General features: G+C 41.0%; 1 protein-coding gene across 6 annotated transcripts in view; it reads left to right on the forward strand.

The window, feature by feature from the left end:
* The window catches only part of kdm6bb (lysine (K)-specific demethylase 6B, b), a 39,138-nt gene extending 21,781 nt beyond the window's left edge, over positions 1-17,357 (forward strand). For 5 of the 6 annotated variants that reach the window (XM_082158349.1, XM_082158350.1, XM_082158348.1 and 2 more), the window contains 17 exons: positions 3,427-3,610; positions 3,718-3,930; positions 5,194-5,328; positions 5,549-5,905; positions 6,210-8,713; positions 9,169-9,295; positions 9,503-9,608; positions 10,955-11,160; positions 11,520-11,626; positions 11,734-11,802; positions 11,950-12,098; positions 12,702-12,816; positions 12,933-13,120; positions 13,232-13,373; positions 13,460-13,586; positions 13,676-13,846; positions 15,680-17,357. In XM_082158349.1, the coding sequence (XP_082014475.1) occupies positions 3,427-3,610; positions 3,718-3,930; positions 5,194-5,328; positions 5,549-5,905; positions 6,210-8,713; positions 9,169-9,295; positions 9,503-9,608; positions 10,955-11,160; positions 11,520-11,626; positions 11,734-11,802; positions 11,950-12,098; positions 12,702-12,816; positions 12,933-13,120; positions 13,232-13,373; positions 13,460-13,586; positions 13,676-13,846; positions 15,680-15,703 (4,924 nt within the window). In that variant the 3' untranslated portion in view covers positions 15,704-17,357. The remainder of the gene's footprint in view (positions 1-3,426; positions 3,611-3,717; positions 3,931-5,193; positions 5,329-5,548; positions 5,906-6,209; positions 8,714-9,168; positions 9,296-9,502; positions 9,609-10,954; positions 11,161-11,519; positions 11,627-11,733; positions 11,803-11,949; positions 12,099-12,701; positions 12,817-12,932; positions 13,121-13,231; positions 13,374-13,459; positions 13,587-13,675; positions 13,847-15,679) is intronic. The other variant, XM_082158353.1, reaches the window with a different exon arrangement.
* Positions 17,358-20,564: the final 3,207 nt, after the last annotated feature.

A 20,564-nucleotide genomic window follows, 5' to 3' on the forward strand; every position in this document is an offset into this window, starting at 1 on the left:
AGGGTGTGCTTGCCATGGTGGAGTAATACTTGAATAACCTTTAATAGCACACGACTGCCATCTACTGGTCTGTCCACATACAGCACGTCCGAAGGTGTATTCACCAGACAGCTCTCCTCTTTGGTTGTCTTGATCACAGTCTTAGGTGTCATGGAATTAACTTCGTGCAGTACTGGTAAGTGTTTACCTTGACAAATGCTGCAGGGTTTCCGCAGGTTGCACTGCGCAGCTTGGTGGTTTCTAGCGCATCGCCAGCACCTTTTATTTGTACGGATCCACTCTGATAATTGGCTCTTTGTCAGTTTTACAACCTCTGTGCATTGGCTCAAGAAGTGATCTGAGTTGTTACAGAATGGGCAGTAAGACTTAATTCTGTTCTTGACAGGGATATTCGCAGGCATTGGTGAAATTTCTCTCTCCGTCGCCTCTCTGGCTCCATGCAAGACGGTGGTGGTCCACTTCTTCTGGCGATGTTCCTGTCTAGGCCCTTGTCTCTCCTTTGGGATCTTCACCTGCGACGTACCATCATATTCCTGACACCAGGACTCATATTGCAGCCACTCCGAAAGGTCAGTCAGGGTATAGGTTATTCCTGGATGATGGACCTTGCTGCGCCGGAATTCAGCTCTCATCTCTGGCGGCAACTTACTCAACAGACGAGCTACGTGAGATCCACACTGTAGCTCTATCTCTCCTTGGGAGCCAAGGGATTTAAGCATACCCACGAGTGCCTGGATCTGTAGGGCGAACTTCTCGAAGGCAGCTTGATCACCGCGTCGAATATCAGGCGAGTCCATAACACTGGCTATTTTGTTCAATGCCATCTGATGGGGTTGGCCGAACTTCTGGTTAAGAGCAGCCATGGTATTGCTGTAAGGTGTGGGGGAGTTCAGATACGAATCTGCTATCAGCCTTGCCTCTTCCAGCTTCAAGTGATCCACTAGGATTTGGTATTTAAACAGCTCTGTCCCATCTGGGGGTAGTAAATTCTCCAAAGCTATCTTCAATCTAGCAAACTCGCTGGGGTCTCTGTGACTGAAATGGGGGATCGTTGGCATTGGACCTCGGTATGTCGGCTCAGAGAGTGGGACAGTCTGGTGGTGAAGATCAAGTGGGGTTCTTGGCTGAGCCCTCCTCTGCAGGTACGGCTGGGAGATTGCTGCATGCTCACCTTGAAGGTTACTCTCGTACTGCTCTGACTCATAAGCTGGACCGGCTCTGAGAGGTGGCTGAGGATGAAGGCTTTGTCGTTGACTTGAACGGCCCATATGCATTCTACTTGTCTGAGGATCTGAAGGTCTGGAATCTATGACAGGAAGACTCGCTGATGGAACTGCAAGAGGTCTACTTGGATGGCTGACAGCTTGCTTTAATACTTGCAGTTCACTCATCATCTTCTCCAGAATGCCCATGATGGGAGCATCGCCAACAGACCGTGGCTCCTCTGGCTCTGGCCAGGGTGGAGGGTCAGGCCAGTCTACTTCGTCGCATTCGCTGACTTCATCCCTGTCGAGCTCAGAACAAGGAGGAGGCACATATCTGTGGTCTAGGGGGGAGGTAGGGAATTGAGCAGGCATAAGTGGGTCCGATGTACTGGAATGAGAGTGTGTTATAGCTAGTTGAGGGGTCTGCTGAAGACTGCGCACCTTCTCGGTGAATAACTTCAGCTCCGATCTAGTCTGTCGGATTTCTGCTAAGGTGGCACTAAACTGCTCTTCACTGCTATGTAAAGGGTCTGCTTGGGAGGCTGGAGACAGATTTTGCAGTGCCGTAGACCAGACACGTGGTGCTGATTCTATACTCCTTTCAGGATGTGCTCTTTTTGGGTACTGTTCAACTAGCTGACTCTCAGGACCAGGTCTGTAAGTACGCTGTCTCAATTCAGCATATGGGTCTTCTTTTGTATAGCCAGCATCCCTCAGTGTCTGATGGTCGCTGAAAGGAGAGGGTGTCATCTTGGCGGCTCCCTCCTCATACGAATATAACTCCTCTTCTTGCCCATGCCTACTGATTCTTAATTCAGATGGATGTCGTGGTGGCAGCACGTACCCCATCTCATACTCGTCATAATGGCGTGGTGGATAAGTCTGACGCTTAGGTCTGGTTGAAAATCTATCATCCATCTTCTAGAGAGAAATTACCACATATCCGGCTCGAAGGACCATTTGTTGGGGAGACTTATAAGGACTGTATTTTATGCTATTGCTGGAACTACTTTAGTGTGGTAATCACTCTCGGGTGTCGGTCAGAACACATGAACCAGACCAAGATCTGAATGAATGGTGTTTAATAAACTGTTGCAGTAGACATGGGCATACAGTCTTCCATTATGCATTTAGATGAGTGTATGTGTGGTTCTAAATGGAAACAAATAACATATGAATAACAGCATATGAATTAACTATCCATACATTCAATACTAGACAGTAACCGATGCAATTACCATTAACAGTCAGATGCATACGAACCGCCGCTAGGTGGTGTCACGTGTACAGAAACGTGAGTAGCAATAAAACATGTAACAGATTATACTGAAAATAACTACTTAAAGGATTCAAAGTATAAAACGATATAATCCACAATATAGATAATAATATCTGCACTGAACGCATAACGTAAATATACATGGAGAGTAATGAGTAAACGAGGTGATTAGTACCATAACTCTAGCATCGCGTCAGTCAGACATTAGTGATAGGCTAAATATCAAATATAACCCACAAACACGATTATCTTAATCACTAAATAGCAGATGAAGACAAAAACACTTACTATTCAGCAGTGACGCACACAATATTATCTAAACACTCTCCAAACGGAGAATAATCTCAGCCGCGTCGTCCTGTCACACATCTGCTTCAGAATCGTCCGTGAATCTGCGCAGAAGCAGAGCGCTACTCATTGCGTGCGCTCAAGGGTGCGTTAGAGCACATCAATATGCGTCAGAGGTGCGCATACTCGACTTTACAGTCATCTGCGTGACCTTTCTTACATATATATATATATATATAAACAAAAGTTTTTTATTGACATATACGTAGGTCTATAACCAAAAACTAACATAAATCTTAAGAAATTAAAAATTGTAAATGTAAAAAATAGTTGTCTATGAACATTATAAAGAACATTACTGACCTGGTACGAGATAATGCTTCTACTCCTCTTGCTGGGACAGTCCTCTCGTGTATATTATGTTATATTTTATGTTATATATATATAATGTTATATTTTATAATACAATTATAATAAAACTATTATTTCATAGTTTTAATTTAATATTTGTAAGATAAATATTTTGAATTTTCAAAATACCGTGATTTGACACACTAATCTTATATTCTAAATAGTACAGATAATATGCAAATTTTCTATTTGAACACTGCTTTGTGACATTCATGGTTCATATTCCTCTTCGTTCATGGACAGACCTCCAGGTTTTAGCAGGGACAGACCCAGAGACAGAGGCATCGGAAAGGAGCAGAGGGTCCCGAGGGGCTGCGGACCAACACAGAACCAGCACCACAACCCAGAACGTTCCACCCTTAATTACAACTCAGGGTGTGGAGGACACCTCTCTAGCAGCAACAATCACGGCAGCCAGCCACACAGGGTGAGGGACTTTCATTTAAATATATAAAGTTTCAGTGCTGTCAGAGATGAGACAAAACACAAAATAACTTAATTTCCTGTCTGACTTGATGATATTTCCTGTCTTAGTATGGGGGTCCGCACCAGCAGCAGCGTTCCACTGGGCGCCCCCCACAGACCCAGGGAGAGAAGTGGACACAGTCAACTCAGTCCAGGACTTTCCATGGGCCCTCTCTCAAACGTCCAGCACCTCCTCACAATATCTCACCAACCCTCCGTGACCCATCCCCTTCACGAGAGGACTGTCCCAGCAAGAGGAGTAGAAGCATTAGCTCGTACCAGGTCAGTCACGTTCTTTTTAATGTTCATAGACAACTATTTTTTACATTTACAATTTTGAATTTCTTAAGATTTATGTTAGTTTTTGGTTATAGACCTTCGTATATGTCAATAAAAAACTTTTGGTTAAAACACTGTAAAGGGGCAGTAGTCTTTAAAGGGGTCATATAATGCCATTTTTGTACAAGCTAATATGATTCTTTAGGGTCTAAATTAAAAGTTTGTAATATACTTTAATTAAAAATTCTCATTAGTATTGTAAGAAAACACTCATTTTACCTGGTCAAAAACAGCTCTGTTTTCAGCACGCCGTTTAAGTGCATGTGTCTTTTAAATGATAATGAGCTTTGCTCACCCCGCCCCTCTGTTCTGTGCGGACACCGTTTGAAATAACACAATAACACAATAACCATAACGCGTTGTTCATTATAAACGTGGGATTATGAATTATATTGAGAACGTCGTACATAGAAAACGTGCCGTAATGTACCCTGAGTGTAAACAGTCGCATTCATCGTGAAGCGTGCTAGCGATTTGCAAAGATTAATATAAATATTAATATAAAGGTTAATAAAACGTTACACTCACTTCTTCTTCTGGAGGTGCAGCAGGAACACGAATAGTTGGTACCGATCCTTTTTTCAGGAGCAGCTTCTTAGCAAAACCAGCTTTACTGACCCTCGTTTGTAAAGCAGTCTGGTGTGTGAAATTATTCGTGCAAACATGAAAGCATTGACGTTGATTGTGGGGAATATTCCCTTCGAAAACAAACTCAGCCACTGCGTCTTCAGCGGTTCGGATTGAGGAACATCAAAATGACTGCTGTGTTCCTTATTACACCCAAGAACAGAACACCACAATCGCTTAGACGCCATTCTGCTCATAGACAGTGCTCCAGCGTATCAACAATGACCGCGTCAGTCCGCGCTGACTATGATTGACCGCTCGCTCACGAGCGAGGGCGGGTCTGTGTTGAAACGCTGCTGTCAATCAACAATCGTGGGAGGGGCGTCCGACCATGTGACGTCACACGGTCGAACGGCTTGATTTGAGAGAGGGGAAAACATATAAGGAGATTTTTAAAAAATCACTGGATGGATTTTTATCATTTTATGATGGTTGTGTACAGGCACTGCCAACACATATTTCAGTACAATCAACTTGTAAAAGTGCATGTACCATTATATGACCCCTTTAAGCATCATCTGCTAGTCGGAATGAGAACATCCTTAAGATGTAATGCTTCATTCCTGATAAATTCTGCAGAATTTCCACCCGAGAGATAAATATTTCATCAACCGCCCACCTCCATCACATCCACCTCGGCCCTGGAGCCCAGCATACAAAAGCTCAATGCCCTGGAGCCTGTCTGAGAAGAGGTCTTCCCCCTCTCGCTTTCAGGTAGACCAGTGGTCTCAGGTTTTTTGTGTAGTTGATTTTCTCTATATACTTGGAAGACAGCAGCTGTTTTAGAAAGGTTTATAACACTAAACACACACATGTGAATTAAGACTGTCAATTTATTAACAGCCCTAATCACAGACTCATTACTTTAAATATATAATTTACAATTATATACTTTGTTCTGCTCATGATCGCCCTTCTTTCTTTTGTTTGAAAGGAGTCCAGTCATTCAGTCATGAGAGATCACATCTACAGACCATATTCCCTTCCATCACCACCCAACATTGCCCTAAGCCAGGGGACCCACAGCAAGAAACCCACCAAACAGGGGCCACCCCATCATCCGGTCCAAGATCATCCAGGCCCCCATCCCCGTGGGGCCAAAGGGGGCTGGGATTGCCCATCACCAGCAAACCTAACCAGTGTGCCTTACTATCAGCAGCACCAGCTCCCCCCACCACAGAGGCACACTGGCCCCTCCAGCAGCCCAGTCACCTCAGTACCTCAGCCCAGATTCAACACAGCACAGCCTGGCTGGAAAACACAGAGCCGCTCGGGAAAACACGGCAACAGCGTGAGTAAACAAAGGAAGAATTTTTATTTCTGTGACAACTATTCCTTTCAATGTTATGGCCTGTTTACAAAGAACTAGTCTCAGCCTCAGACAACACACCCACAGACTGTCTAAGTGGGCGTTCTTGGCCTGAAAGATTTTCTATCAATAGTCAAAAGTCTAGCAGTGTGAGTCAACCAAGTCCATATAAATTAACAGTAAAAGCAAGAGAAGATTACATTTCAAAAAGCAAATCATGTGTATTAAGGTGCTCTTTCATATAAGTTTAGACTTGAGACATGTTTGGGCATTTGTTTCTCTACAGGAGATGGGGCGTACCACCTCTAGCCTGGAGTCCCAAAAGTCTGAGGGTGGGGACAGAAAACGTCCAAGTGCATCCAAACACATAAGCCGCCAACGGAGTCCCATTCAGCCGTACTGCAGTGCTGAGGGTAGAGTCAGAGATTGCACAGAATGGAGGAACCCAGAGACTGGGTTAAGGAAACATGATCAGAGAGACTCAGATTCTCCTTCTGAGCCCACCACTCAAACCTCAGACAGGGGTCTGAGGGCACAGAGGTCAGAAATGAAGAAGAGCAGACACTCTAAACACCAGACTGAATTCAAATCCACCCACAAGAGCTCCCTCAGCAAGCTGGACACTGAACTCTTGAAACACATTCAGGCCAAGAGGAGGCACAAGGAGCGTTTAAAGAGGAAGGAAAGAAAGGAAGAAGGAGAGCTGTTAGACACAAAGGAAAGGATAGAGAAAAAACTGGAGGACAGGAAAAAGAAAAAGATGAGGGAAGGAAGAAAAGGGCATGATAAGAAAAACATACATCAAAATGGGAGGAAGTTGGGACAGATGAAAAGAAGAGCAAAAGAGGAGAGAAAACGAGGAATGCATAAAGACAGGAAGAGTGAGATGCCCACTTCGAAATCAGCATCTCCCAATTTAGGAACATTGTACCCTATTGATTCTGGACCTCTCCTGGATGACCTACTGTCTGAGCCACTTCATCTCAGTCACAGAGAGGAAGAGTTCTCTCAACATACCTCTGGATTTATCCCACCCTGTAAATCTCATGTCAATAATAACCATTGTTCTCCATGCCAGTCAAACCACAAAGCCAATACTAAAGCCTTAGAGGTTGACAACCAATCAGACTCTTCTGAGCCTGACCATGTAGACACTACCGATGATGACGGTATAGAGACCCAAGATGTTGGTGGGTCCAAACCTACTCTTCCTGATAAGCAGAGGGTTTGCAAAGAAGAACCCATTAGAAACAAGGAGAGTGTCCCAGGGTTGAATAGTGCCCCAGACCTTCTCCCGGCTCACTGCACCTATAGCGAGGAGCTCCTTAGGTTGGACCCACCAACAAGCCCACCTGTTCTGAGCTGGCAGGGCTCTCCAGTGTCGGACTTCAGTGATGATGAAGAAGGGAAAGAGGAAGATATGATTGGAGTTCTGAGAAGGCCAGTGCTACAACCTAGTCCAACACACTCATCTCCACTTAGAGACTCAGTGGAGATCAGCACTGGAGTTGACTATTGCCACAGCGATTTGGCCAAGTTGTATGGCATTTCTGAGTCCTCTAAATCCATGGACACTGAGGAAGAGGATGAAGAAAAGAGAGAAGGAGAGCAGAAAGATAGTAGTCCTAATGCATCAAGCAGCTCTGAGCCCAACAAACCGCACTTGCACCAAATGGACACGTTCAAATCAACAACCTCAGCAATGGGCAGCCATAGATACACTTACAGGGGTGGACCATTTGGTCGGCCTCCCCCAGGTTCTTTAGTTGGGGTGAAATACTCATCATCTCTATCCTTGGGTCCCGAGATCCACCCTCCAGACCAGCATAGTCCACCTGCCACATCTCCAACAACATATATCCCAGATCAGGTCATACCACCACAGATCCAGCCCACAGAGAAGGATAAAGAGAGTCAAACAGAGGAAGGGAGAGCAGAAAATGAAGGAAAAGAGGAAGAAATTGCAGGAGAAAAAGAGGAAACTAAGGTGCAGAAGATGTATGAACAAACAGAGACCAAAGTAGCTGAATCAGATAAAGACCCAACCTGCACATCTCTGGAGGAGAAGGAACCTCTGATGTCTCATGCCACCCTGCAGGCAAAACTAGTTCACAGCTGTGAGCTACTACTCACTCAGAACTCGAGGCCCGTGTCAAAGGCCATGAAAGACAGCGGCCCCATTTCTACTGAGAGAGAAAATGAACGAGACAGGGTCAGACACAAAGATCAAGTGAGGTCTCAAAGAAAAGTTGCTAAGAGCATGAAAGGAGAAAATCGTGAAAAGAGTGAGGGAGGAGAGACTAAAAAGGAAACGGTGAAGAAAGGGATAGAGATAAAGGATTCCTTCTCTAAAGGTTCATATGAGCAACTAATGGAAATCAGGACCAAACAGGTTGTCCCAAAAAATCAACAAATTGACATGAAAGATGGAGAATCAGAACTCAAAGAAGTCAAGAGAGAAAAAGAGACAGATGTTAAAAAAGGGACTATGAAAAAAGACACAGTAAAGGTTGATACATCCTCCAGAGCATCATCCACATCTGCCAGAACCAGCACACAAACCTCTGTTACTGTGAATCTCTCCGACAGACCTCCAATTCTAGACCGGGTCAATCTCCTAAATCTGCAGGAGTTGTCTAAAATTCCCTTGAAAGAACTGACGATCCGTTTGGTCAAGGTTGAGAGCGGAAGTCGGCAGACTTTTATCGCCTCGGAGATCGAGCAGAAGAGCATGCCACTCAATGCCATCAACATCAGTAATAACGCAGCTGAGGTCATTCGAGCCTGCAAGTGAGTTCACGTTTAACCTTTAGACCACAAATGATTCTGATTGACTTATTATTAGTGGTGCTTGCTAAGGCTAAATGGCCAAAGACTAAAAGTCTAAACGCCTTGAACTGACTGACTGAAGGGACCTTAGCCATGTCTAAGAACCAGAACATAATCGGCTGTTTTGATTTGGGGCCAGTAATCAACCACCTAGCAAAAACTCAAAATACTTTAGCAAAGCATACCAATGTGCTAAAAGCCACTCAGAACACCTTAGCAGCCACACATCGCTACCCTAGCAACATTCACAACATGCTACCATCATAACAGCATATTTACCAAACTAATCTAATTGTTATTATTATAATGACTTTGATGGGGAATATGAATCGTGTCTCTTACTTTAGTTTTTCTCTGTTCTTTCTTACTTCTTCCTCAATTTACACATACATCTACTCTCTCTATTTCTGTGACAGAGGGGCAAATATCAACAATAAGTTTCGGGAGTCGTACCTGCTCCCAGCGTTTTCAGTGAAGCCTGTCCTTTCCAGCGAGACTCCTATTCCCAGAGAGAAACTGAACCCTCCAACGCCAAGCATTTATGTGAGTTCAGGCCAATCAGTTTTATTGATGTAATTTGTTGATAATATGCTCTGTCAGACATTAGTTTATATGGATATGTTAGAGCTCTACATGAGGAAAAAAGGCAAGATTGTTGTTGTAACAAAAAACAACAACTATTTAAGCTGTCTGTTTGATTGTGTCACAGTTTGCTATTCTTACTTTGTGTGTATGTTTTTGTATTTTTAGCTGGAGAGTAAAAGGGACGCTTTCTCTCCCGTGCTGCTGCAGTTCTGCACAGACCCTAAAAATGCTGTCACTGTCATCAGAGGACTGGCTGGATCCCTCCGTCTCAGTGAGAAAACACAATCTCTCAAACGCACACACTCGTTTACAGACCAAAGACAGAAGAAAACAGGAAGAACTTTAAGAGACAGCAACTTACCAGTAAAGACACTGTCACAGCAAAAAAAAGTCTTGGAAACTTTAATTAATAAACAAATGAATTACAAAAGTACAGAAGTTAATGTCTTTTACATTTATTGATTATATAATAATTGTAACATTTTTGAAAGGCTTTTATAATCACCGAGGCGAATTCATTTTTTGGTGCTTAAGAAACATTTCTTATTGTCAGTGTTGAAACGGATCATAATGTTTTTTTTTTTCAGGATTCTTTTATAACATTATAGCTGACTTTAAAGGCACAATATGTAATATTTTTTTTATTAAAGTATCCAAAAACCACTAGAACAATGTTTAAATCCAGAAAAATCATCAATTTTATCTAGTGTAACGGCCCTTGTCTTTACTTCGCCTGTCAATGACGTCATACCTGCATTATAGGTATGCCTGCGTCATACCTGCATAACAATTTTCAGTTTTACTTGCGTAAAAACCATGGAAACACCAAGGACGCTATAATATATCATGTTTTATTAGACAGTTGAGCAACTGTTTGGATACATTTATCGACAGAAAACTAATCATTGTTATATAGCTCAACAACATCTCGTTTTCTTGAGGTGAAGATGACAACTGCCATGATTCCACGCTCATTCACGGTGTCATCAAGCTTTTTCTTTGTTTTGAATAAGCAACCTCTAGTGGCCAAACTTACATACCGCGCCTTTAATATTTTCATTCAGCAAGAACGCATTAAATTGATCAAAAAACGACATTAATTTCTTTAAAGGGATAGTTCACATTGAAATAAATTTTTGGTATGTTTTAGCTTACCTCAAGGGCATCCAAGATGTAGGTGTCTTTGTTTCCGCAGTAGTTTCAATTTTGATATTTTTAGGTCAAACCGTTCTTGTCTGTCAGTCATATAATGCAGGTCTATGGTCACCACCTCAAAGAGCATGCACAGAGAAGTCCAAATTAAACAATTCCCCATCGTAAGTACACATTGATAGCCTAAGACACGAAACGAGCGGTTTGTGTGAGAAAACGAACAGTATTTATATAGTTTTTACCTCTTGTACACTTTCCGGCGCTTGCGCAGACTTAAGCCAGAACGTGCGCACACGTCACACACCAGGATGCGCGCGCGCCCTCAGATCACTTGGACGTGGTTGTGTAGAGGTAAAAACGATATAAATACTGTTACTGTTACTAATGCACATCCAATTCATGATAAAATTCTAATAGGAATCTTTTAGAATTTTTCTGACCATGACTTTCTTTTCTTTCTGGTAGACCTGGGTCTGTTTTCCACTAAATCCCTGGTGGAGGCCAACTCCGAGCATGCAGTGGAGGTGAGGACTCAGGTGCAGCAGCCGGCGGACGAGAACTGGAACCATTCAGGATCCGCTCAGACCTGGCCCTGTGAAAGTAGCAGATCTCACACAACCATTGCTAAATATGCACAGTACCAAGCATCCAGTTTCCAGGAGAGCTTACAGGTAGGCATGGTTACTAAGACCGCCTCAGCGATATCAGAAAACAGTGCTATCTCACACTTAACTGGAGTCACGTCTCCTAAGTGTGAGAAAGTCTAGATGGGAAAACACCGTGATGACGGCAAAACGGTGTGCCTCACCCCAAAAAGTCATATTCTATGAAATGACTAATGATTACGTGTAGTGTCCCTTCTCCTCCCCCTAGAGGAAGGGTATTGCAGTTTGATGGTGCTGAATGTCCAGGCAATCGCCTGGAGGTGATAGGTACCCACAGCCACAGTCGCTATAATGACACAGGCACACACACCCCACTCAAAACAAACAAATTTAAGATGAAACTAACATTCTTTTTTCATTTTTAGGAAGAGAAAGACAGTGAAGATGAGGATGAGGAAGACAAATCGGAGAACAAAAATGTGACAAAATCCAACTTACAAGTCAACATTGGGTCTTCTATCACCACAGCCAGGTAAAAGGTTAAACTATGGTTAAACTATCACTCAGCAATGCATAGATTGCTATTACCAGGCCCAGATGGAATTGTATTTATTTATTTTTATGTTATTTTTTTAATAGCTCAGAGCAGAAGGCCGTTGGAAAAATCATAAAATTTGGGACCAACATTGACTTATCTGACCCAAAACGGTGAGAGAAGTTCACTTTGATATCACTGGTACATTAGTTGACAATCGTCCATTAAATAATGTTGGACAGATTCAGTATTTTTCTTTTTATGAGTGCCATTATGACTTGCACTGGTGTGAGTAAAGGATTGTGGGTACTTGTCTTCAGATGGAAGCCGCAGCTGCAGGAGCTGTTGAAGTTGCCTGCGTTCATGCGAGTGTCGTCCAGCACCAACATGCTGAGTCATGTTGGCCACACTATACTGGGTATGAACACAGTCCAGCTTTATATGAAGGTCCCTGGCAGCCGCACACCAGGTCAGTGTACGCACACATGATGTGTTCGTGAGACTTCTCTAACCCTCCCTAACTTGTTTAGAAATAGGACATTATTAAAGGGATAGTTCACCCAAAAAGAACCAAACAGTTGATGGTCCCCATTGACTTGCATAGTATGGGGGAAAAAATACAATGAAAGTCAATGGGGACCATCAACTGTTTGGCTACCCACATTCTTCAAAATATCTACTTTTGTGTTCAGCAGAAGAAAGAAATTCATACAGGTTTGGAAAAATGATGACAGAATTTTTGAGTGACCTATCCCTTCAAATGGTATTTATCAGGTTATTTTCCTTGTGAAGTTTTACTGTTTTTCTGAAGTTTGGTCTCGTTGAGAATAAAAAAAACCTTCTCACACTCTCCCAAACACACACAATAGTATCATAGATAAATATTTGTATTTATTTTTTTAAATAGACTTCATGTTCATTACCAGTAGAGTGCAGTGATTTTTCATTATTATGCAAAATATGACTTGCAATATTTTGTGAAATGTGACCTGGACTAGTATAGTATAGTATAGTATAAAATAAAACAGCACAACCCTTTTAAAAATAAATAAATTATGATTTCTCTCTATAGGACATCAGGAAAATAATAACTTCTCTTCAGTGAACATCAATATTGGCCCTGGAGACTGTGAGTGGTTTGCTGTTCATGAACACTACTGGAAAGCCATCAGTGACTTCTGTGAAAAGTAAGTTTTGGATCACACACACATTAATTCAGATATTTTATGGCTTAGGCTTAGTATGACATTTTAGATGACTAATATATTGAAATATAAAGCTATGTGTCTCTTCTGTGTGTTAGGCATGGCGTGGACTATCTGACAGGCTCATGGTGGCCGGTTCTGGAGGACCTGTACCGTTCAAACATCCCAGTGTACCGCTTCATTCAGAGACCAGGTGACCTTGTGTGGATCAACGCTGGCACTGTGCATTGGGTCCAGGCCGTGGGGTGGTGCAACAACATCGCCTGGAATGTGGGCCCTTTAAACGGTGAGTCAGTAGGAGGCGCCAAAGACATTTGTTAAGCATTTACTTTAAATATATTTGACACATGCTTCATATCAGGACTTCGTTTTCATTATATGCCCTTTGTCTTCCCAGCCTATCAATACCAGCTGGCTCTTGAGCGCTTTGAGTGGAACGAGATCAAGAAAGTCAAATCGATCGTCCCTATGATTCACGTGTCCTGGAACGTTGCCCGCACAATCAAGGTCACAGACCCAAACACATTCAAGATGATCAAGTGAGTGCGGTGTTGAAATTGTTATATCAGGTAGACCTACTTTAAATGATTTTATAGTTCCACCTCCTTCTTGTCTATTCTTTTAGACATTGTCTCCTCCAGTCCATCAAAAACATTCAGATTTTGAGGGACCAGCTGGTGTCTGCAGGGAAGAAGATCTCCTATCAGAGCAGAGTGAAGGATGAGCCAGCGTATTACTGCAACGAGTGTGACGTGAGGACCACAAGACACAATGACGGCAAATAATATCCTGTCATGACACATTGCATTTTCTTAATGTGTCTGTACGCATGTGTACACAGGTGGAGGTGTTTAACCTGCTGTTTGTGACCAGTGAGAACAGCAGTAGGAAGACGTATGTGGTTCACTGTGAGGACTGCGCCCGGGAGAGGAGCCACAGTCTGACCGGGGTGGTGGTGCTGGAGCAGTATCGCGTCGATGAGCTGATGAACACATATGATAACTTTACTCTGGTAAGACAAACACTCTCAGACACAATTATACACATGTGTAATATATAATCATATTTTATTTATTTTATATATAAAAAAAAGGCTTTTTCATAATGAATTTTGTAATATTTTGTGAAATAATAAAACAACCAAAAATATGTACACATATATTAATTTATAAAAAATTCTAAAATGTGACTTGGACTTGTTTAAAGTGCCCCTATTATGGATTTTTGAAAATGACCTTACATGTAGTGTGTAACATAGCTCTAAGTGAATGAAAACATCCTGCAAAGTTTTAAATCTGAAAGTTCGCCGTATATAAAGTTATTGTCTTTCAAAAGTAAGAGTCGACTCTGAGTCAATGAAATTAATCGTTTTTCAAACGAGTCATAATCCGTTTCGTTGTGACATCGAGAGACGAAACATTTAAAAACTTTCAGGAAAACTTGAACCTCAAACACTACAGCTGATTCCTGTGGATACTGGAAAGCATCATGTCCAGAAGACGCCAGGCTCTACAGTGTGAAAGTAAAGCCAGTTTTTTTTTCACTGCCCAAGGACGAGCATGTGAAGAATCAGTGGTTAAAATGAATCTTTACCATGATATCACAGCAGTATAATTAATGTCTATTAATACAGATTGTCTGTCGTTCTCACTACTTTGAGTAAAGATAAAGGATGGAGCAAGATTTGTTTTACCAACCTTTGTTACAATCATTCACGCTAGAACTCGGCTAATGTATACACTGTGACTGATACAGTTTCCACCTCAATAAATTAGAAAAATACTAAGTAAATAAATAAGTATAAGTAAAATAATCGGTTTGTTGATGGACATACACTTGTTAATGCTGATGGTGAGGAATTACAGTTGCAACATCTCATAATGTACCTCAAACTGAGTAGTGAATCACTGAAACGTCCTGCTAGAGTTGTCCTTGCGATGGAGGTTCGGGTTGAATGACTAGTGCTTCCAATGTTTCATCATCGGACTCGTGCTCGCATTGATATGGTAAAATCAACGTCATTGTTCGTTACTGTGTTTAGTTTACGGTGTAGGAAGCCTCAGGTTAAGCAGAGCTGACGTTCTTATGGCAATGGGCATGTAGACCAATTGCAACAGACTGAGTTGGCTGGCCAATCAGAGCAGAGTAGCTCGCAGAAAGGAGGGATTTAGAGAGATTGATTCATCTGACGAGAGAATCATTGAAAATGTGGTGATGTGCAAATGTATATTATGAGAAAATGAAACCTTTTTTACCTTTGATGCATGTAAACCTGTTGTAGGAGACTCCAAAACAACAGTAGGAAACTTTAAAATAGCATAATAGGGGCACTTTAAAATAAAGTATATAATGAAAAAAAAAAAAAATTTAAATGGACTTCATTTTCATTATGCTAAATAGAATTTATAATTATTTCTAATATTTTTGCAACATATGACCTGGACATTTTAAATAAAGTATCAACATGTAATGATTTTTTTATATTATTTTTAATGATTTATTTATTTATTTTAAAAATAGGCTTCATTTTCAGTTCTCAAAATGATATTTACAATGTGTTTTTTTTAAATGCTCATAGAAATGTTAATAATAAAATAGAAAATCATTATATATAATTTTATTTAAAAATAGGCATCATTTTTATAATGAAAAATATAATTTATAATTTTCGGGTGTGACCTGGTCCAAATGTGAACCTGACATGTTTAAAATAAAATGATCCATCAACGACTGCTCTCTAGATATCAGCACTTTCACTGACCACTATAATACCATGTACATTTTACACCTGTAAATTAAAATTATTTTCACATACATTTCTAACGCACGGTTACTCTCTTCCCAGGCTCCCGTTCCGTGCTGTAGGTGAACTTGATGTCTGAAACTACACAGCCATAACCAAATCTCCCACCTTCCTGCCCCAAATCAGCGGCACAAACCTTTCATTCTTTCTTTTTTTTTTCACCAAAACCACTACTGCAGACTTACAGAGCAGCCAATCAAATCGCTGTTTACTTCACATTGTTTACAATACTATCAGCAGATGTCTCTCCAGCTCAGTCGTCTTCCCCTCAGCCAGCTACTGACGGGACATCTGATAGTTCTCATGTTCCTGATTATAGAATGACCAGGGTGGTGCTACATCATTGGACTTAAACAATAACGTGTAACTTGGCTATCAGGTCACCCATCCAAAATGGATAACTGCTGTGATTCCTTTTATAAAAAAAAAAAAATTGTCAACTTGCCGAACATGTGCATTAATTCAGGTACTGATGTAGTTTAATTTTTTTATGCAAATGGAAGACGATTTCACTAGTCCAGTTATTCTTATGTCTGGTTTATCAGAGTGGTGCTTTGATACAACATATATAACAACATGGGATTCATTTCTTTTGGAGCTGATGACCATTGCAGTGGCATTACATTTTTATTTTTATTTTTCTGTTGTTTCGGTCGTGTCATATTTACTACAAGTCTGACCTTTGTAAATGGTATTTGCATATTTTACTGGGTGCTATTTTTTTTTTTTAAGTTGTCAAAGGTTTTCAGAAAGAAAAAAAAACAACTTTTTTAACAGTCTAGATTAACACCATTTGGGCCTTGTGATATGCATTTAGACAAAAGGTGATTTAATGGTATTTGATTAAGTAAATAATTAAATTTTCTTAAAGCATTAAAATAACAGTTTTTCCAAAAAGAAATACGGGTTTAATCTAAAACGTATTTGATTGCATTTGTCTGGAAAACCTTATGTGTGTTAAGTGAATCTTTTCTTGTACAACTCGAGAAAAAAAAAAAAGAAAAAAAATCATTCCTGCAAACTTGTGGCTTTTGATGCATTTCTCAATCCGACTGATTTTATCCTTTTATTTGATTTTCTGAATTAGAATTTCTGAATCATAATTGAATTATTCTGTTTTTTATTTATTTACTTGACTTTTCCTTTTGTATTTATTGATTGTTTGTGATGCTTCATGCGTATTTTGTAATTCTTTCTGTTGTGCTGATGTGGTGAGGCTTACGGGGGAACGTCTGATTCAAAATGGTGCTGATCCCCCTCTCCCTCCCGGGTCTCTCTGTCTGTATAAATGATCTGTAGGTTTGAAAACATGAATTTAATCTCACAAGTTGGTGCTTAGAACAGAGTCAGTACACTTTTATGAACTGAATGTCTTTGTACTGTATATTTAACACATTAAATATGTTTGCTTTACATGAGGTACAGGATATTGTGACACGTGTATGATTCCAGTCATCCTAGCTGTTATATGATTATAATGAGCTTTGATTCGTATCATTATTGATGAATTTCAGATTGTTGAGAGTTTTCAGATTTGCGTTCCATCGATACCTCTCAGAGTTTGTTTTCAGGTTCATTGACATTTTTGTTTGTTTTACTGTATAAAAATAAAAAACATTAAGGATCTGAGCCAAACTTGTCTAAAACATATTGTGATTTTTGTGTGTTATACCTGATATAATGATAACTATAAAAAAAAATAAACATTCTGATAAATTCCCATCTGTTTATGTGTCGTTATTTCTGGATTGTGTGTGGAAGTGTATTAGAGGAAGGTTACAGATTCACAGTCTCCTGTCTGTCTGCGGAGTGGAAGTGGAGGCCTGCAGAGGTCATGGGACAGGAGTAATGTTTCTGCGACACCTCAGCGCTCTCTGCGGACTTTACTGCGGAAATCCTGGCTCCAAGGACAGGAAGACAGGTTTTCCTCTTTTATGGCTCGCAGGATATATCTCGTTTTCCATCGTCTCTCCACACTTAACTTGTATATTTCACCAGCGCCCCTTTTATCTCTCTCTCCTGATAATCCACTGCTGTGAATAAACAAATAAACAACTGTAAATAGTTTATTTACTTACAGATAAAGTCGTCATCCTGTTTTCACTCCTATGAACTCAATATCTTATCCAGTTCACTCACCAGTTCACAGGTCATGGGTCGTGACCTGAAAATGTTTTGCTGGTCTGTTCGGATAAAGTCAAACAGCTGGGAACAAAACAATGTTGAATGCGAATAATAATGCAACTAACAATGATGTAATAGTTTATTATTATATTATATTTTATTTTATTTTATTCTTCTGCTAAACTGAATGCTTGTTTACTAACAACATAATGACATTTAAATAATTAGTGAATACATCATCAATCCTTCTTTCCAAAACTTAGTTTATGTCTTACCCTGATTCACTATGGTAAGCCTATTATAAGTGTTTATATTTCAGACCTAGTAGAGATTGTTTTTCACGGGAAATTGCGTACATACATACATGCGTGTCTCGTCATATCCGTAAATAGAGAAGAGTTGCTACCAAGGGGGCAGTGTTTCGGAAAACATTGAAGCTTCCCCAGGCGCCGCCATTGATTAGCAGCCCCCCACCTGCTGTTAGCATTCCATTGACTCCCATTCATTTTGGCGTCACTTTGACAGCGAATAACTTTACATCTGAGGTGTTTAAAGACTCCATTTGTCCATTATTTATTTCTAAAGAAACATGAAAATGTATAAAAGGCTCCATTACCTTGTATCTTACGTTATGGCCCCGTAGATGCAGTTTTTGTAAAAATAGGCTAACGATTGCGTCATAACCACGCGACTCTCTGTCGCACAGTAGAGAATTACCGTATGGACAGGAGGAGAAGCTTGCGGGCAATCGGGGGGACGTGGAGGCAAAATGACAAAGTAATTAATCAGAATACTTAGCAAAAGTTATTCCTGCTCCTAGCTCATGGACACCTACTCACGCTCTCCGCCTCTGCAAGATTTGGAAGGGAATGATTCAGATTTCTCTTGGCACAGCTACTAGAAGACAGACGGGTTGCTCACGTCACATCTACGTCATCAAGCTCAGTTTGAGGCTGCGCAGTACGCTCGACCATCAGGAAGTGAGAGCTTCTAATTGACTTCACTTTTCTCTGTTGAAACCTATGGGGTCGCTGTGTCCAGTTTATATACTGTCTATGGTAAATAGAGAAGAGTTTCTACAGCATTAGTTAGTTTTTTCCATAGACAGTATACGAGCGAGAAGCTTGACATGGAGTACGCTGACGGCCAGATTTACTTAAAGGACAAGTTCGGTATTTTACACTTAAAGCCCTGTTTACAGATCGTATCTGATGAAATAGAACGGTTAAGATTAAAATTTGGACACATGCTGCTGTCCCGAGAATTTTAGGTTTATTTCGCTTCCCCCCACCACCCCCACAATGGTTGTCTATATGCACTGGAAGATTCCGTCCTAAAAACACATTAAACTTTTGTTTACAAAGACGTGAAACTCACCGAGTGGTCAGGGGGTGTTCACTGATATGTTCCATCAAAAATCGCTGAAAAAGATGCATTCCAACAGGTTTTATCGTAGTTTTTGTCCAACTCCATTGACTTAATAGGACGTGCTGTGAGACCGCAGCACCTTTACGATATTACTCCGCCGCTTCTTCTTCTGCTTCTTCTGTGTATTCAATGAAATGCCCGTGGTTTGCTTGCAATTGGCAAAGGTGCATTATCGCCACCAACTGGGCTGGAGTGTCTATTATTCAAGCTCTCAACGGAAGAATCACGGGTGTGACGCGTTTGGCAAAATAGGTCCACAAAAGCGAAATAAACCTAAAATTCTCGGGACAGGAGCATGTGTCCAAATTTTAATCTTAACCGTTCTATTTCATCAGATACGATCTGTAAACAGGGCTTTAAGTGTAAAATACCGAACTTGTCCTTTAAGAGGGTGAATTAGCGAGAGAGCGCAATAACAATAAAGTGCCGATAGGAGTGGAAAGTTCAGCACGTAATATACTGACGACACGAAATTAGAGAACTCAGGCGTAGCCGGATCATTTCCATAATGACTAACTTAATCTACCAATAGCAGCGCAAATTAGCATCTGGTTTAAAGCAACACTGAAGAACTTTTCCTCTTCGGTCGCCCTCACTATGGCCCTACAGGTTGGAAGCGGAATTGTCCATAACCGTTGTCGTAAATAATTTAGCCTATCGCAGCCTACTGTCACACGCACGCTCGCTGTTTATCCAGCACCGGCTTTGGAAATAACGATGTCCACAGACAAGGTAGAGTTTGTTACATGATTTTATGAAAGTATGATGTATTGCGACATCAGAAACGAAGAAAAACAAAATAATGACAATTGTAACGCTTGCCGTAAAGCAAATCAAATTTGTAGTTTCTTATGTCTCACTCGAACTACAGAAACGCTACCAAATCTGGCAAATTTGCATAGTGGATTATGGCAGATTGTCACATGCCTGTCCTGTCTTGTGCTGCACATGGGTGTTTTGTTATTTTGGGCCATGTGCTCGTGTTATTGTCTGATCCCTCCCCCTTGTTATCTGATTATTGTTTGAGTTCATCCACCTGTTCCCTCCTGATTAGTTTCCCTTTATTAGTTCCCTCTTGTTTGCAGTCTGTGTCGGTACGTTGTCTTCTGTTTCCTGTTCCCCGAGATCTTCCAGAGTGTTCATAGTCTGTTATTGTTTTTGTATTTACTTAGTTCTGTTTTCCCCCTCGTGGGTTTTGTTTTGTGTTTTTATTAATAAATACTTATTTCTCCAGCTTTTGAGTCCTCACACCTTTTGTTTGTAGTCTGCCGTGACAGAACGTACCGACCATTATGAGGACTCAGCGGAGAAGAGAGGCGCAACCAGTCTGTCCGCAATGGGAGCGGATTCTCCGGTTTCAGGAGTTGGTCTCCCT

The sequence above is a fragment of the Leuciscus leuciscus genome (assembly GCF_965113295.1).
Source record: "Leuciscus leuciscus genome assembly, chromosome: 24".
Classification (NCBI taxonomy): domain Eukaryota; kingdom Metazoa; phylum Chordata; class Actinopteri; order Cypriniformes; family Leuciscidae; genus Leuciscus; species Leuciscus leuciscus.